This window comes from Acinonyx jubatus, chromosome E1 (genome assembly GCF_027475565.1).
Source record: "Acinonyx jubatus isolate Ajub_Pintada_27869175 chromosome E1, VMU_Ajub_asm_v1.0, whole genome shotgun sequence".
Taxonomy (NCBI): Eukaryota; Metazoa; Chordata; class Mammalia; order Carnivora; family Felidae; genus Acinonyx; species Acinonyx jubatus.
Genome location: NC_069397.1, coordinates 10,274,803 through 10,289,681, shown reverse-complemented (window position 1 = coordinate 10,289,681; position 14,879 = coordinate 10,274,803). Strand labels below are relative to the sequence as shown.

Below are 14,879 nucleotides of genomic sequence, written 5' to 3'. Positions count from 1 at the left end.
TTCAAAGGCGGCTCCGCACTGTCACTGGAGAGCCTGACGCCTGATGTGGGACTCAAACTCATGAACTGTGTGTGACATCATGATCTGAGCCGAAACCAAGAATGTGACACTTAACAAACTAAGCCACGCAGGTGCCCCTTCAGAGTTGTTTTTCAAATTATCCCTTGTGTTTTGTTTAAGAGTGTGTTTAATTTGGGGCACCTGGGTGGCTCAGTCGGTTGAGCATCCAACTTCAGCTCAGGTCATGATCTCACGGTTTGTGGGTTCGAGCCCGGCGTCGGGCTCTGTGCTGACAGCTCGGAGCCTGGAGCCTGCTTCGGATTCTGTGTCTCCCCCTCTCTCTGCCCCTCCCCTGCTTGCATTCTTCTCTCTCTCTCTCTCTCTCTCTCTCTCTCTCTCTCTCAAAAATAAATAAAATACTTAAAAAAAAGTTTAATTTTTCATGTATATGAATTTTTTGGATTTCCTTATATTACTGGTTTTATCTTTATTCTGTTGTGGTTGGAGAAGATACTTCGTATGAGATCAGTCTTCCCAAGTGACTCTAAACTTGTTTTGTGACCTAACACATGGGCTGACCTGGAGAATGTCCCGTGTGCACTTGAGAAGAGTATTGCTGATGTTGGGTGGAGAGCTCTGTACAAGTCTGGTGCATAGTGTTGTTTTAAGTCCTCTCTTTCCTTAGTGATCTCTGTCTACGTGTTCCATTCATTACCGAAAATAGTACTGGAGTCTCCAACTATTTTATGGAACTGTCTAATTCTCTAGTTGTGTAAATGTTTGCTTTGTATTTTATGGGGCTGTGTTGTTTGGCCCCTGCCTGTTTATCATTGTTGTGTCTTCTTGATAAACTGACTGTCTCATCAATGTATAATGTCCTTCAGGGGCACCTGGCTGGCTCAGTAGGTTAAGCGTCCCAAGTTCGGCTCAGGTCATGCATGATCTTGCGGTTCCTGAGTTTGAGCCCGGCATAGGGCTCTGCAGATCCTGCTTCAGATCCTGCTCCCTCCCTCTCTGCCTCTCCCCCACTCATGCTTTCTCCCTCTCTCTCTCTGTGTCTCAAAAATAAATATTAAACACACACACGTATATAATGTCCTTTTGTCTTTTGTAATAGATTTTGACTTAAAGTTATTTTGTCTAATCTTAGTCTAGCCACCCCAGCTCTCTTTGGGCTCCTACCCCAGTTCTCTTTGGGTTACTACTGATATAGAATCTATATATATATATTTTTTTAATTTTTTTTTAATGTTTATTTATTTTTTTTTGTGACAGAGAGAGACAGAGCATGAACGGGGGAGGGGCAGAGAGAGAGGGAGACACAGAATCGGAAACAGGCTCCAGGCTCTGAGCCATCAGCCCAGAACCCGACGCGGGGCTCGAACTCACGGACCACGAGATCATGACCTGAGCTGAAGTTGGCCGCTTAACCGACTGAGCCACCCAGGCGCCCCTAGAATATATTTTTTAATCTTCTTTCTTTCAGCCTATTTGTTGCTTTCTGAGTCACTTTTCTGTCACCGAAGTGAGGCTCCTATAGACAGCATATAGTTAGATCGTGTTTTTTAGTCCATTTGGTCAGTATCTGCCTTTTTATTGGAGAATTTAATGTGTTTACTTTTAAAATAATTACTGCTAAGGGCAGACTTTCTTTGCCATTTTATTATTTGCTGTCTGTTTGTCTTAGACCTTTTTTGTGTTTCATTTCCTTCTGTACTGCCTTCTTTGGGGTTTAGTTGATTTTTTTTTTTTTTTTTTTTTGTTAGGGAACTCTTTTGATTCCATTCTCATTTCCTTTGTGTAGGTAATTTAGATTTTTTCCTTCATTGTTACCATGGAGATTATATTTAATATCTTAAATTTATAACAACCCTGTTTGAATGGATACCACCTTAACTTAAAGTAGCATCCCAAAATGCTACTCCTATCCGGCTCTCTCCACCACCCCTTTATGTTGTTGTTTCACTGACGACCTCTTTATTCACATGTGCTCAGTAACAGAGGTTCGTAATTCTTTTCTATGCATTTGTCCTTTGAATTATGGAGGCGATAAATCACGGAGTTACAGAGCAAACCTACAGTAATCATACTGGTCTTTATATTTGTGCACATAGTTACCTTTACTGGAGACCTCTATTTGTTCACACAACTTTTGAGTTACTCTCTGGCTTCCTTTCATTTCAACCGGAAGGACTCCCTTTAACATGTCTTTTAGGGTAGGTCTGGTAGTAACAAAATTCCTCCAGCTTTTGTTTAACTGGGTGTATTTTAATTTCTGCTTCATTTTTTAAGGACATTTTCATCAGATACAGAAGTCTCGGTTGACAGTTATTTTCTTTTGGCGATTGATTGATTGATTGATTGATTGAGAGCACATGCACACTCTCATGTGAGTAGGGGAGGGGCAGAGAGAGCGGGAAAGCGAGAAACTTAAGCAGGCTCCAATGCAGGGCTCGATCCCACAACCCTGGGGTCATGATCTGAGCCAAAACGATGAGTCAGATGCTTAAGCAAACTGAGCCACCAAGGCACCCCTCTTTCAGCAGTTTAAATATGTCATTCCGCTGCCTTATGGCCTCCATGGTTTCTGATGAGAAGCTGTAAGTTAATCGTCTTGAGGATTCCTTGTACGTGATGAGTCACTTCTCTCCTGCTGCCTTAAAAAATTCTTTGACAATATGATTATAATGTGTCTTGCTGTGGATCTCATTGAGTTGATCTCACTCGCAGTTTGTTGAGTTCTTAGATGTGTATATTATCTTTCTGGCAGCCTTTAATCTACTTCCTGTGAATGGATTTGCCTGTTCTGAACATTTCACAGAACTTAAACCGCACAATAGGTGGTCCTCTGTGACTGGTTTATTTCACTTAGCCTGATATTTTCAAGGCTCATCCATGTTGTAGCTTGTATCAGTATTTCCATTTCTTTTCACAGGTGAATCCTATTCAGTCGGTCATACATGGTATCATGGAGATACCATGTTTTACTTACCCATTGAACAGTTAATGGGTATTTGGGTTCCACTTTTTGGCTATTTTCAGTGATGTTACTGTCCACATTCATGTACAAGTTTTTGTGCGGCTATATCTTTCAGTTCTTTTCGGTCAATAAGTAGGAGTGGGATTACTAGGTCATATGGTAATCTGCGATTAACCACCTGCAGAATTGCCCGACTGTTTTCCAAACTGGCTACATGAGTTTACATTCCCACCACATCCTCACCAGCACTTACTTTATTCTCCTTTTTATTTTATTATTATTTTTTAATTCTAGCTATCCTATTAGGTAGGAAGAGGTGGCTTGGGATTTTGACTTTCGTTTCCCTGATGGCAGATGGTGTTGAGTACCTCGGGTTTCTTGGCTTGCTCAGCTCTTGTATTTCCTTTTTTCTTTACATTTCCTCTGTCTGTAAGAACACTTCCCGTCGTGCCATTCGATTAGATTAAATGCTTCGCCTTATTACGTAGTTCTGTTATCAGATCCTCCACCTTTATCACCTGATTAGATTCCGTAGCCCTTTGATGTCCTTCCCGGTAACTGGAACACAAATTTAAATGGCTTCTGATTGGATTCTGTATCTTGTGATTTTGGCCCTGTGGCTATAGCACTAAGTCACAAATTACTGAATACATATTTTTGAATGTTTATTTATTTTTGAGACAGAGAGAGACAGATCGCGAGTGGGGGAGGGGCAGAGAGAGAGGGAGACCCAGAATCCAAAGCAGGCTCCAGGCCCTGAGCTGTCGGCACAGAGCCCGACATGGGGCTCGAAACTCACAAACCATGAGATCAGGACCGGAGCCAAAGTCAGATGCTTAACCGACTGAGCCACCCAGGCACCCCCAGCATTCTTTTCTTTTCTTTTTTTTAAAAGAAGATTTTTTTTTTCATTTATTTATTTCTGAGAGACAGAGTGAGACAAAGTGAGAGTGGGGGAGGGGCAGAGAGAGAGGGAGACACAGGATCGGAAGCAGGCTCCAGGCTCTGAGCTGTCAGCACAGAGCCCGACACGGGGCTTGAACCCACAGACTGTGAGATCATGACCTGAGCCAAAGTCGGACGCTCAACCGACTGAGCCACCCAGGCGCCCCCCCCAGCATTCTTTTCTTAGCACAAAGGTGGATCTGCTGGCTAAGCTCTATGCCATGGTGTTCTATCTACCCATAAGGGGTACTATATAGGTTAATAGAAGCCCTGGTTCCAGGCTCTTTTTATCTTACTTCTCCACGGTATATAGTTTCCACTCCCAAGGTCACTTCATGGACCAAGACGCTACTATGTTCCATTTAGTAGGAAGGAGGAGGGAGGAAAACAGGACATTCACACACCCCCTTTAAGTGTGTTAAAAGTTCCTGACAGGTGCCCACACCGATTCTGATTTGCCCTGTTGGCCAGTACATAGCCCCATGGTCATATTAAGCTGCAAGAAATGGATACATGGCCCCTAAACTTCTTGTAAGTTTATTTCTGTGAAAGATTGTGAAGGATAAGGATGTCACTTTTGCTAGGCAAATAGTGGTCCCTGCTGCAGTTGGAAACCATGAAGTGCTCAGGAAACGCCAACAGCTCTGACTCTTCTCCTGCATTCACCCTGGATGCTCATTTATCTTGCGAGATTTTGTGCATGCTCCTTCTTGACAGAGTTCCCCCAAAAGTCGATCATTTTACTGATCGATATAAACGCTTCTTAATTAAGTGAATTGAAACTGTGGCATGCTAATTTTCAGTCAAATGCTGCAGATCGAAATCAGAGTTTGCTTACAGTCAGAAAAACTTCATGTGCGCCTTTTAAAACAAAACGAATCTGTTAACAGCGATCAAAGAGAAGCGAGTTTAGGTCCTTATACTTTAAGTCTTAGAATCAGCCTCCTTTCATTTGTTTCTTTTCAATTAAAATTTTTTTTTTTTAGTGTTTATTTTTGAGAGAGAGGGGCATAGTGCAAGTGGGGGAGGGGAAGAGAGAGAGAGAGAGAGAGGGAGACACAGTCCGAAGCAGGCTCCAGGCTTTGAACTGTCAGCACACAGCCTGGTGCGGTGCTCGAACTTACGGACTGTGAGATCATGCCCTGAGCCGAAGTCAGACGCTCAGCTGACTGAGCCACGCAGGTGCCCCTCTTTTCACTTTTAAAAGCAGAAACGGGGGCACCTGGGTCGCTCAGTCAGTTGAGCGTCTGACTCTTAATTTTGGCTTGGCTCAGGTCGTGATCCCAGGGTCATGGGATTGAGCCCCACATCGGGCTCTGCACTGGGCGTGGAGCCTGTTTAAGGTTCTCTCCGGTCCTTTGTCCCTCTCCTTTGCTCTCTTGTCCTCTCTCTCAAAAATGAAATGGAATGGAATCTTAGAAAACGTGTTAGCCTCATTCTGCCCAGCGTCCACATCTACACGTAGACAACATTCAATCATTTTCTCTTGTCAGATCACAGTTCTTAATCATTTCTGATTCTTCTTGTTTTAAAGTCAAAATGAGGAAAACTCACGTATCTTGTAACAGCTTCGTTGAGGCATATGATACAGACGCTGTAAAGTCCAGTTTGAGGACGTTTTTTCTTGTGACTGCAGTGCCTCCCTGTCCTTACCCTGTCTTCATCCTGAGCCTCAGGCAGTCACTAACGTGCTCTCAGCCTCCGTGGAGTCCCCTTTTCTGGACCATCATAAATATTTTACATTGTACCTAAACCATCGGTTATGAGGCAGGCTAATGGCCTCTGCAGAGGTGGCTAATAAGGAAGGTGATCTTATACATATACCATGTAAAGTAATTCTTAGCTCTTTGCTCAATTTTTGTCTTTGTTTTTATCTCCCTTCACCCCTTAGTTTTAACGGTGGAGGAAAAAGGGCCACATCCAAACACTTTTTTATAGACACAAATGCCTGTTTGGGACCCTCTGCAAATCTAGGTCATTATCCCAGGTTGGTAGATCCTTTAATGTTAGGAGGTGGGTAGGATTTGGGTGTGGATTGGTTTATCTGCTGTGAAATTATTAACTGTTTAGCGTTCTTTAAATATTGACCAACATTTTTCTAAATATTCTCTCAGTACTTACGTAACTAAGACCCCCAAACTCAAGGGTTAACAATTGAGGGGCGCCTGGGTGGCTCAGTAGGTTAAGCGTCCGACTCTCAGGGTTACATCAGGTATTTCCAAAGTACTGTTTGTGCCCGTTCAGATGCCCTTTTCTCAGCCCGGTGTCCCTCCTGTCCCGTAAATACTTGTCCTAATTGTTTTCTCTTCACAATCCAGCCTGTTGTTTACTTAGCTTTGAAGACCTTGTTCTGTGTGTGTGGTCCCCATAGTCCAGCCCAAAGCTTCTATTGCAACTGCTCGCTGTCCGTGGGGCCTGTGTGGGTCTGGTTTCATAAGGTCCGGGGCCTTTGGTCTGTCTGGCCCCCTGAAACTGATTGCCGTGAACCAGCACCCCGGCAACTTGCATCAGTAATATATGACAGTACGATTCGTCCCACACACTTCGCTGCCATTATCTATGCTCCCAAGGAGTCACTCTGTTTTAGGTGTGTCTTTTCTAAATAGCATATGGCATTATTCCTTCTAAGAATCTACAGTTTCTAATCAGTGCCTTTACCCATTTGCATTTATTGTCATTAAAACGTATTAGGACCTACTTACTAGGAATTACTCTGTGTTTTCTGTTATTTCATGGTTTTACCTTGCTTTTTTTTCCTCCCTTATTTCTTTACTTGTAATCGCTTTTCTTTCTGTCTTTACTGTACTCTTACTGTAACTTTTTTTTTTTTTACTGTAACTCTTGATTTAGGAGGTGGGGGCACGTTGTTCCGCATGTTGTTCAGCGTGGTGACTCTGGATCCAGATCGCCGCCGTTAGGTGCCATCTTGAAGTGGGATCTGGGGAACACTACCTAACTTCCGTGTCTCCATTTCCCTATTTGTGAAATGATGATAATGAAAAATAGGGCCTACGGGGGCACCTGGGTAGCTCAGTTGGTTGGGCGTCTGACTTTGACTCAGGTCGTGATCTCATGGTTTGTGAGTTTGAGCCCCGCATCGGACCCTGCGCTGACCATACGATCCTGCTTGGGATTCTCTCTCTCTCCCTCTCTTTCTGCCCCTCCCTTACTCGTGTTCATTCTCTCGAAATAAATAAGCTTTACAAAAATCATAGGGCCTACATCCTTTAATTATTGTGAGGATTTAACTGAGTTATCCCTGTGAAGGGTTTAGAACAAAGACTGGGACAAAGTGCACTCAACAAATGTTAGCTGCCATTTTTTTTTTTTTAGTATGCTAAACTGTTTTTAATTGTTTTACAGTCCCAAGCGCTTTCTCATGTTTCCCTTCAACTTTTTATTTTCAAGATGTTCAAGCCCACTGGAAAGTAGAATGGTTTAAGGGTCATTCGACTCTTCTTTCCCTTAATTTCCTGATTGTTAACATGTTGCCTTATTTGTTTTTGTTTTTCCCTTTATGTGTGTGTGTCTTGCCATGTACTGAATCGCAGACATGACACTTCGCCACCAGCTAGTTCAGCATGTGTCTCTCCTAAATGGCATTCTCCCAAATAACCACCATATGGTCGTGGAGGAAAACAAAAAAGAACACGTTATTGAATGTGATATTCATCAATTGTCCTAAGATGTGCCTTCTGTATTCAAATTTCCATACCTGTTTTTTTTGTAAATTTTTTTAATGTTTATTTATTTTTGAGAGAGAGAGAGAGAGAGAGAGAGAGAATGAGTGGGGGAAGGGCAGAGAGAGAGGGAGATACAGAATCCGAAGCAGGCTCCGAGCTCTGTGCTGACAGCTCAGAGCCCGATGTGGGGCTCGAACCCACAGGCCGCGAGATCATGACCTGAGCTGAAGTCGGATGCTCAACCAACCGAGCCACTCAGGCGCCCCTCCATACCTGTTTTTATGATCCAGGGTCCAGTGAGGGTCCATGCATCACCTTTGGTTGTTGTTGCTTTAGCCCCTTTTTATCTAAAACAATCTTCCCAGAGCGCCTGGGGGGCTCAGTCCATTAAGCATCCAACTTCGGCTAAGGTCGTGATCTCGCAGTTCATGAGTTCAAGCCCTGTGTCGGGCTCTGTGCTGACAGCTCAGAGCCTGCAGCCTGCTTCGGAGTCTGTGTCTCCCTCTCTCTCTGCCCCTCATCCGCTCACACTCTGTCTCTCAAAAAATAAGTAAACATTAAAAAAAAAAAAATAGAACAATCTCCCCATCTTTTTTTGTTTTCCTGGCGCTGATTTTTCAAAGAGCCTATGCCATTTTTTTCAGTGAATGTCTTAGACTCTGGATTTCTCCCCTCATGTTAGTTTCCTCATGAGCGGATTCCGATTAAAGCGTTTAGGCAGGAATACTATGAAGAGGGTGGTGTGTACTTAATCCGAGACCTATAATCGCAGGTGGCGCTGGCTTTGATCGTTTGGCTTGAGGTAGTGAATGCCAGATTCCTTCGTGGGAAATATACATTTTCTCCTTTGTAATTAGAGAGTAATCTGTAACACGACAGAGAGGATTTGACTGTCTGGGACTCCAGTAAATTTTCATCCGGTGGTTTAGCATCCGCTGCTGATTCGCACTTGAATAATGACTACAGTGGCGGTTTCAAATATTCTTACGTTTTCAGTATGCGTACTTGCCTCCGTTAGGATACATTCAGCTGTAAATTACAAAAACCAAACAACTCGTTCAATCAGCTTAACCGTTAAAAGTTCAAGTAACTGACTCCTGTAACTGGAAGTCCCAGGGTAGGTGTTTCGGAATTTGAATGCAAAGGAGCCGTGGATGCCTGAATGAAAGTTAAGAGTTTCCAAGAGAAGTCAGGATGCTGGTTGTACAGGCAACTTTTAAGGCTCATTTGTGATATTTTAAGATACGTGCTTTTTTCTGATCTCTGTTCTGTTCCCAGATAACGCACCTTATCTTTTGTATCATCATTAATCATAAATTTAGTTCTGGATTTTTAAAAATTCTTTTTTTTCCAGATTTTTAAGAATGCTAATAAAACATTATTTTGTTGTGTTTCAATTTATCAATGTTTTTAGACATTAATTTTTTTCACTGTTGCTTCTTGAATCTCATTCCTCCTTTCTGGATTATTTTTATTCTTGCTGATACGTGTCTTTCAGAAGTTCTTTCAGGAAGGGCCTGGAAAGAGTAAACCCTCAGTCTGTTGATGTCTTAAAAAATGCCTTTATAGGGGCCCCTGGGTGGCTTGGTCGGTTGAGCATCCAACTTTGGCTCGGGTCATGATCTCATGGGTTCATGGCTTTGAGCCCTGCGTTGGGCTCTGTGCTGACAGCTCAGACCCTGGAGCCTGTTTCAGATTTTGTCTCCCTCTCTCACTGCCCCTCTGCCTCTTGCACTCTGTCTCTCTCAAAAATAAACATTAAAAAAACGCCTTTATCTTTTTCTCATTCTTGAATATTACTGGGTGTGAAAATCCAAGTTGGTAGCAACTCTGCCTGCTCGGCTGATGTTACACTCTTTCCTTCTTGTTCTTGGTGACGAGTCTGGCATCAACCTGTCTTGGCTTTGTAGACAAGTATTTTCTTTTGTAGTTTTTTTTTTATATATGTATATAATTTTTTTAATTTTACATCCAAATGAGCATATAGTGCAACAATGATTTCAGGAGTAGATTCCTTAGTGCCCCTTCCCCATTGAGCCCATCCCCCCTCCTGTAACCCTCAGTTTGTTCTCCATATTTAAGAGTCTCTTCTGTTTTGTCCCCTTCCCTGAGTTTATATTCGTTTTGTTTCCCTTCCCTTATGTTCATCTGTTTTGTCTCTTAAAGTCCTCATGGGTGAAGTCATATGCTTTTTGTCTTTCTCTTGACTAATTTCACTTGGCATAATACCCTCCAGTTCCATCCACGTAGTAACAAATGGCAAGATTTCATTCTTTTTGATTGCCAAGTGATACTCCGTTGTGTATATATACCACATCTTCTTCATCCACTCATCCATCGATGGACGTTTGGGCTCTTTCCATACTTTGCCTGTTGTCGATAGTGCTGCTAGAAACATGGGGGTGCATGTGTCGCTTCAAAACAGCACACCTGTATCCCGTGGAGAAATGCCTAGAAGTGCAATTGCTGGGTCGTAGGGTAGTTCTATTTTTAGTTTTTTGAGGAACCTCCATACTGTCTTCCAGAGTGGCTGCACCAGCTTGCATTCCCATCTTTTGTAGTTTTAAAGATTTTCTTTTCCTTTTTGTACCATGACATAGCCGCACGAGGATTTAAAGAAAATTATCTTGGGGCGCCTGGGTGGCTCAGTTGGTTAAGCGTCCGACTTCAGCTCAGGTCACGATCTCGCAGTCCGCGAGTTCGAGCCCTGCGTCGGGCTCTGGGCTGATGGCTCAGAGCCTGGAGCCTGCTTCTGATTCTGTGTCTCCCTCTCTCTCTGCCCCTCCCCCATTCATGCTGTGTCTCTCTCTGTCTCAAAAATAAATAAACGTTAAAAAAAAAAAAAAGAAAATTATCTTAGACATTCAGTAACCTTTCTTAATCTGAGGGCCTCAGTTAAACTCTGGAAAAGTTTTAGCCTTTTCCTCTACTGTTTATTCTCCATTGCTGACTGTTCTGTCCTCTGCACTCAGACACCTTCCAGATGGCTTTATTTCTCTTCCGTATGTTCTCTCTCAACTTTGTCCTGCGCCTCGAGACATCTTCTCTTTCCTGTCTCTGTTTGCTAATCACCTTTTAAGCTGTGACTTGTCTACTTTCTGATTCATTTTTTGTTTTCAATTTGCAACAGTTATGTCTTTTATTCCTAAGATGTTACTTGGTTCTTTTTCTGTCCATCCTTATTTCAAAACCTCCTGCCCTAAACATTTTAAGAACGCTTACTTAAAAAAATTTTTTTTGGATGGTCCTATTATTTCTACTTTATCCGGTGTGAAATCTTTCATGTGTTGGTTTCGTGGAGTTTCTTTCCTGGCATTAGATTTCTTATCTGTTTATATCCTGGGTCATGGAACATACCTGTATCCATACTTTGTTAATTTTAAGACTCTTTTTTTTTTTTTTTTTTTTGCATATTAACGTCTATAATTGGAATTCCTCTTGCGGTTGATGTACTAAAATATAAAATACCATGTCATAATTTAATTGGCCGATTCTTTGTGGCACATAATGATACCTTAGACGCGTTGAAAGCCACACTTAATTTCACCAAGCATCGTCTGACCGATGCCTGCTACCTCAGACTGTGGTTTTGATCTGTTTCTTTATGATTTTTGTCTGTGAGCTTATTTCCCAAGGGGGTTGTCTTCCTTGTGAGTCACATATTTGCCCTATTTTTTTTTAATGTTATTTACTTATTTTGAGAGAGAGATGGAGAGTGAGTAGGAGAGGGGCGCAGAGAGAGGGAGAGAGAATCCCAAGCAGGCTTCGCACGGTCAGCACAGAGCCCGATGCGGGGCTTGAACTTACAAACTGTGAGATCATGACCTGAGTTGAAACTAAGAGTCAGATGCTTAACCGACTGAGCCACCCAGGCACCCCATGGCCTGTCCATTTTTTAAAGGTTTTATGTCTGATCAGATCAAATGAAATCTACCCGCTCTAGTCCCAGGCTTTCCTTACCATGACTGCATCAGGTTCATACCCTCTCCGGTACACGGCGGCCCTTTCTGCTCCTGGCTCATTTGTACCCATGGGTCCAGGCTGGCAGGTAGATTTTCTGTTCTCCTGATGGGGGACAAAGTGGGGGACGGGCAGTGCTTTCCTAACTCCTAACACTTCCTGCTCAGTGGAACTTGTGCCTTGACCTCTGACCCTTCTCACCAGCCATAGCCACCTCATAATTCATGTGGATCTTTTTCTATTGGTTCTTGATGTTGTTCTCCCCTCCAGCCTTCACCTCCAAATTTGGGGGTAGAGGGTGGGGTCCCAGCCCCTCTCTTTTCCTGCTGGGACCCAGGAAGGTGAATGGCAAGATGACTGTTGGGGCCTTTCTTGGTTCTTACGTTATAGAAATTCCTGTGTTGGAGCGCCTGGGTGGCTCAGTCAGTAAGCGTCTGACTTCAGCTCAGGTCATGATCTCACGGTCCGTGAGTTCGAGCCCCGCATCGGGCTCTGTGCTGACAGCTCGGAGCCTGGAGCCTGCTTCAGATTCTGTGTCTCCCTCTCTCTCTGCTCCTCCCCCACTCACACTCTGTCTCTCTCTCAAAAATAAATAAACATGAAAAAAAAAAAAAAGAAATTCCTCAGTGTTTTTCAGTGCCTTCTTCCCCTCCCCTTCTCTCCCTCTCTTGTCCTGGAATTTCTCATACTCAAATTCATGACACACTGATATCCTCATTTCTTACGGGGCCCCCCCTCCCGTTTTGGAGTGTTTCTCCCTCCCATGTCACAGTTCCCATTGTCCTCCTTTGAGGCACCTTCTCTGTGTTTAATGTATGTCTTTTGATGTGTATCTTTGAAAACTGCAAAGTGGTTTTACTGTTTTTGGCTGTATATATGTTTATATTCACCTAAGAGTATAAGAGTTCAGATTTCCTGTTTTTTTTTTCATAATTTTTTTTTTTTTTCACTTCACAGAGGTAGGCAAACAGCCCCACAAACTAAATCCAGCCACAGCTTGCTTTGGTAAATAAAGTTTCGAACACAGCCACACCTAATCGTCACACGTTGCCGCTGGCCGTTCTCGTGCTGCTGCAGCAGACTTGAGTAGTGGCCTCAGGGACCATTTGGTCTGCAAAGTTGAAAATGCTTACTGTTTGGCCCTTTATGGAAAAAAAGTTCATTGACCTCTCTGATGTATAGCGTAGACGGTGGTTTTGCTTTAAGTTGTAGTGAAATGTACATAACATGAAATTTACCACCATAACCATTTTTCGATGTATAGGTAAGTAGCATTAAACACACTCACGTTGCCGTGAAACCATCTCCGTCGTTCATCTCCAGAACTTTTTCATCCTGCAGAACTGGAACTCTGTCCTCGGTAAAGAGTAACAACTCCATTTCTCCCTTTTGTCCGTCCCCTGGCAACTACTGTTCCATCACTGGTTTTCTGTCTCTAAGTTCGGCTTCCCTAGATACCTCCTCTAGGTGGAATCATACAGTGTTGGTCTTTCTGGGTGTTCGCTTAGTGTCTTCGGGTTTGATTCATGTTGTAGCACGTGTCGGAATCTCCTTCCTTTTTGAGAGTGACGAATACTCCGTTGTGGGTGTGGACCACATACCGCTTATCCATTCATCCCTTAATGAGCATGTGGACTCTCCTTCCACCTCTTGGGTGTTGGGAATGATGGTGCTCTGAACATGGGTGTGCAGGTAGCTCTTGGAGAATGTGCTTTCATTTCTTTTTCTGTATGCTCAACAGTGATATTGCTGGACCCTGTGATACTTCTTAATTTTTTGAGGAACCACTATACTTTATTTCCATAGCGGCCATACCATTTTACGTGCCCAGCAGCACGGCACGCGGGTTGCAGTCTATCCACATTCTCACCAGCATGTGTTACTTTCCTTTTCTTTTTTAAAGCAGCCATTCTAATGGGTGTGAGATACCATCTAACTGTGATTTTGATTTGCATTTCCTTATTGATTAGTGAGGTTGAGCATTTTTTTTCATGTGCTGGTGGCTGTTTGTAGATCTTTGGAGAAATGTCTATTCAAGGCCTTTGCTCATTTGTTTAAGGCATTAAAAAATTTTAACGTTTACCCGTTTATCTTGAGAGAGAGTGCCTGCATGCACATGTGTGCAAGTGGGGGAGGAGCAGAGAGAGAGAGGGAGAGAGGGAATCATAAGCAGGCTCCGTACCGTCAGCACAGAGCCCAACGTGGGGCTGCGAGATCGTGACCTGAGCCGACATCAAGCATCATCCAGATGTTCAACCGACAGAGCCACCCAGACGTCCGGGTTGTTTTATTGTAGTTCTTTAGATATTCTGGTTATGATATCCAGATATCCTTATCCGATACATGATTTGGAAGTATTTTCTCCCATCCCGTGGGTTGCCAGACTCTGCTCTGTTGATGGTGTCCTTTGGTGCACAGAAGTTTTCAATTTTGATGTAGCTGAAAAGATCTGGTTTTATGTTAGTTACCTGTGAGCAGTATAATGTCAGATCTCGCCGTGTTGCTTTATATACACCTGGTGTTCTGCTTTTAACTGTAATACGCGTCGATCATAATTTACTTCTCTAGTTTCCCAGCGACGATCTCTGTGATGCCCCACCATCCCACAACCACAGCCTGCCTCAGTGAATATCCTCCGTGTGTTCTTCTGGAGCTCTATGGGAGGGTCTCTGCCATTGGTACCCAGGAGTGAAATGTGTGGGTGGCAGGGCATATGCGTGCCTCAGTCTCACTAAGTGTTGCCAGCTCTGTCCCCACCATCTCAGACTCCGGTCTTGTTTGACATCTTTAAAATACATTCTTTTTCTGGAGACCTCTGCTTCCTCCCAGTCTCTGGCCCTTTGCAGGAGGCAGCCATGGGAAGTAGAATTGTTGACGTCGGAGACTGTTGAAAAGTAAAAGCTGTTTTCTCTCTCCCCTGTTCTCTAGGGTGGACTTGGGACTGTTTCCAAGAATGGGGCTCCTACATCCAGCTGGCTGTCCCCAGTATGTTCATGGTGTGCATTGAGTGGTGGACCTTTGAGATCGGAACCTTCCTTGCAGGTTGGTCAGTGGTTCAGCGGAAATCTGAGAACAACCTGGTGGATCTTGTCTCCACAGCTCAAGGGACATAAGTCTTACTGCTCCTCCCTTTCCATTCCGCCGAGCTCTCGTGGGAGTTTTCAGCGTAGCATTAAATCCTTGCCCAACCGTAAGCATATTCGAGTTCAGTGGGCCTTTAGCTCTGCCTCACTGCCCTTCACTTTATAGATTGAGCGCGGGAGGTCATGGTTAAGAAGTGTGCCAAGGTCACGGAGAGGGAGAACTGAAAG

At 43.6% G+C, this 14,879-nt stretch overlaps 1 protein-coding gene across 1 annotated transcript in view; it reads left to right on the top strand.

Annotated features, from left to right (window-relative positions):
- The window catches only part of LOC106981406 (multidrug and toxin extrusion protein 2-like), a 58,028-nt gene that overhangs the window by 17,210 nt on the left and 25,939 nt on the right, over positions 1-14,879 (top strand). Inside the window, 1 exon segment of the mRNA XM_053211794.1 lies at positions 14,497-14,610. Within this exon segment, the coding sequence (XP_053067769.1) occupies positions 14,497-14,610 (114 nt within the window).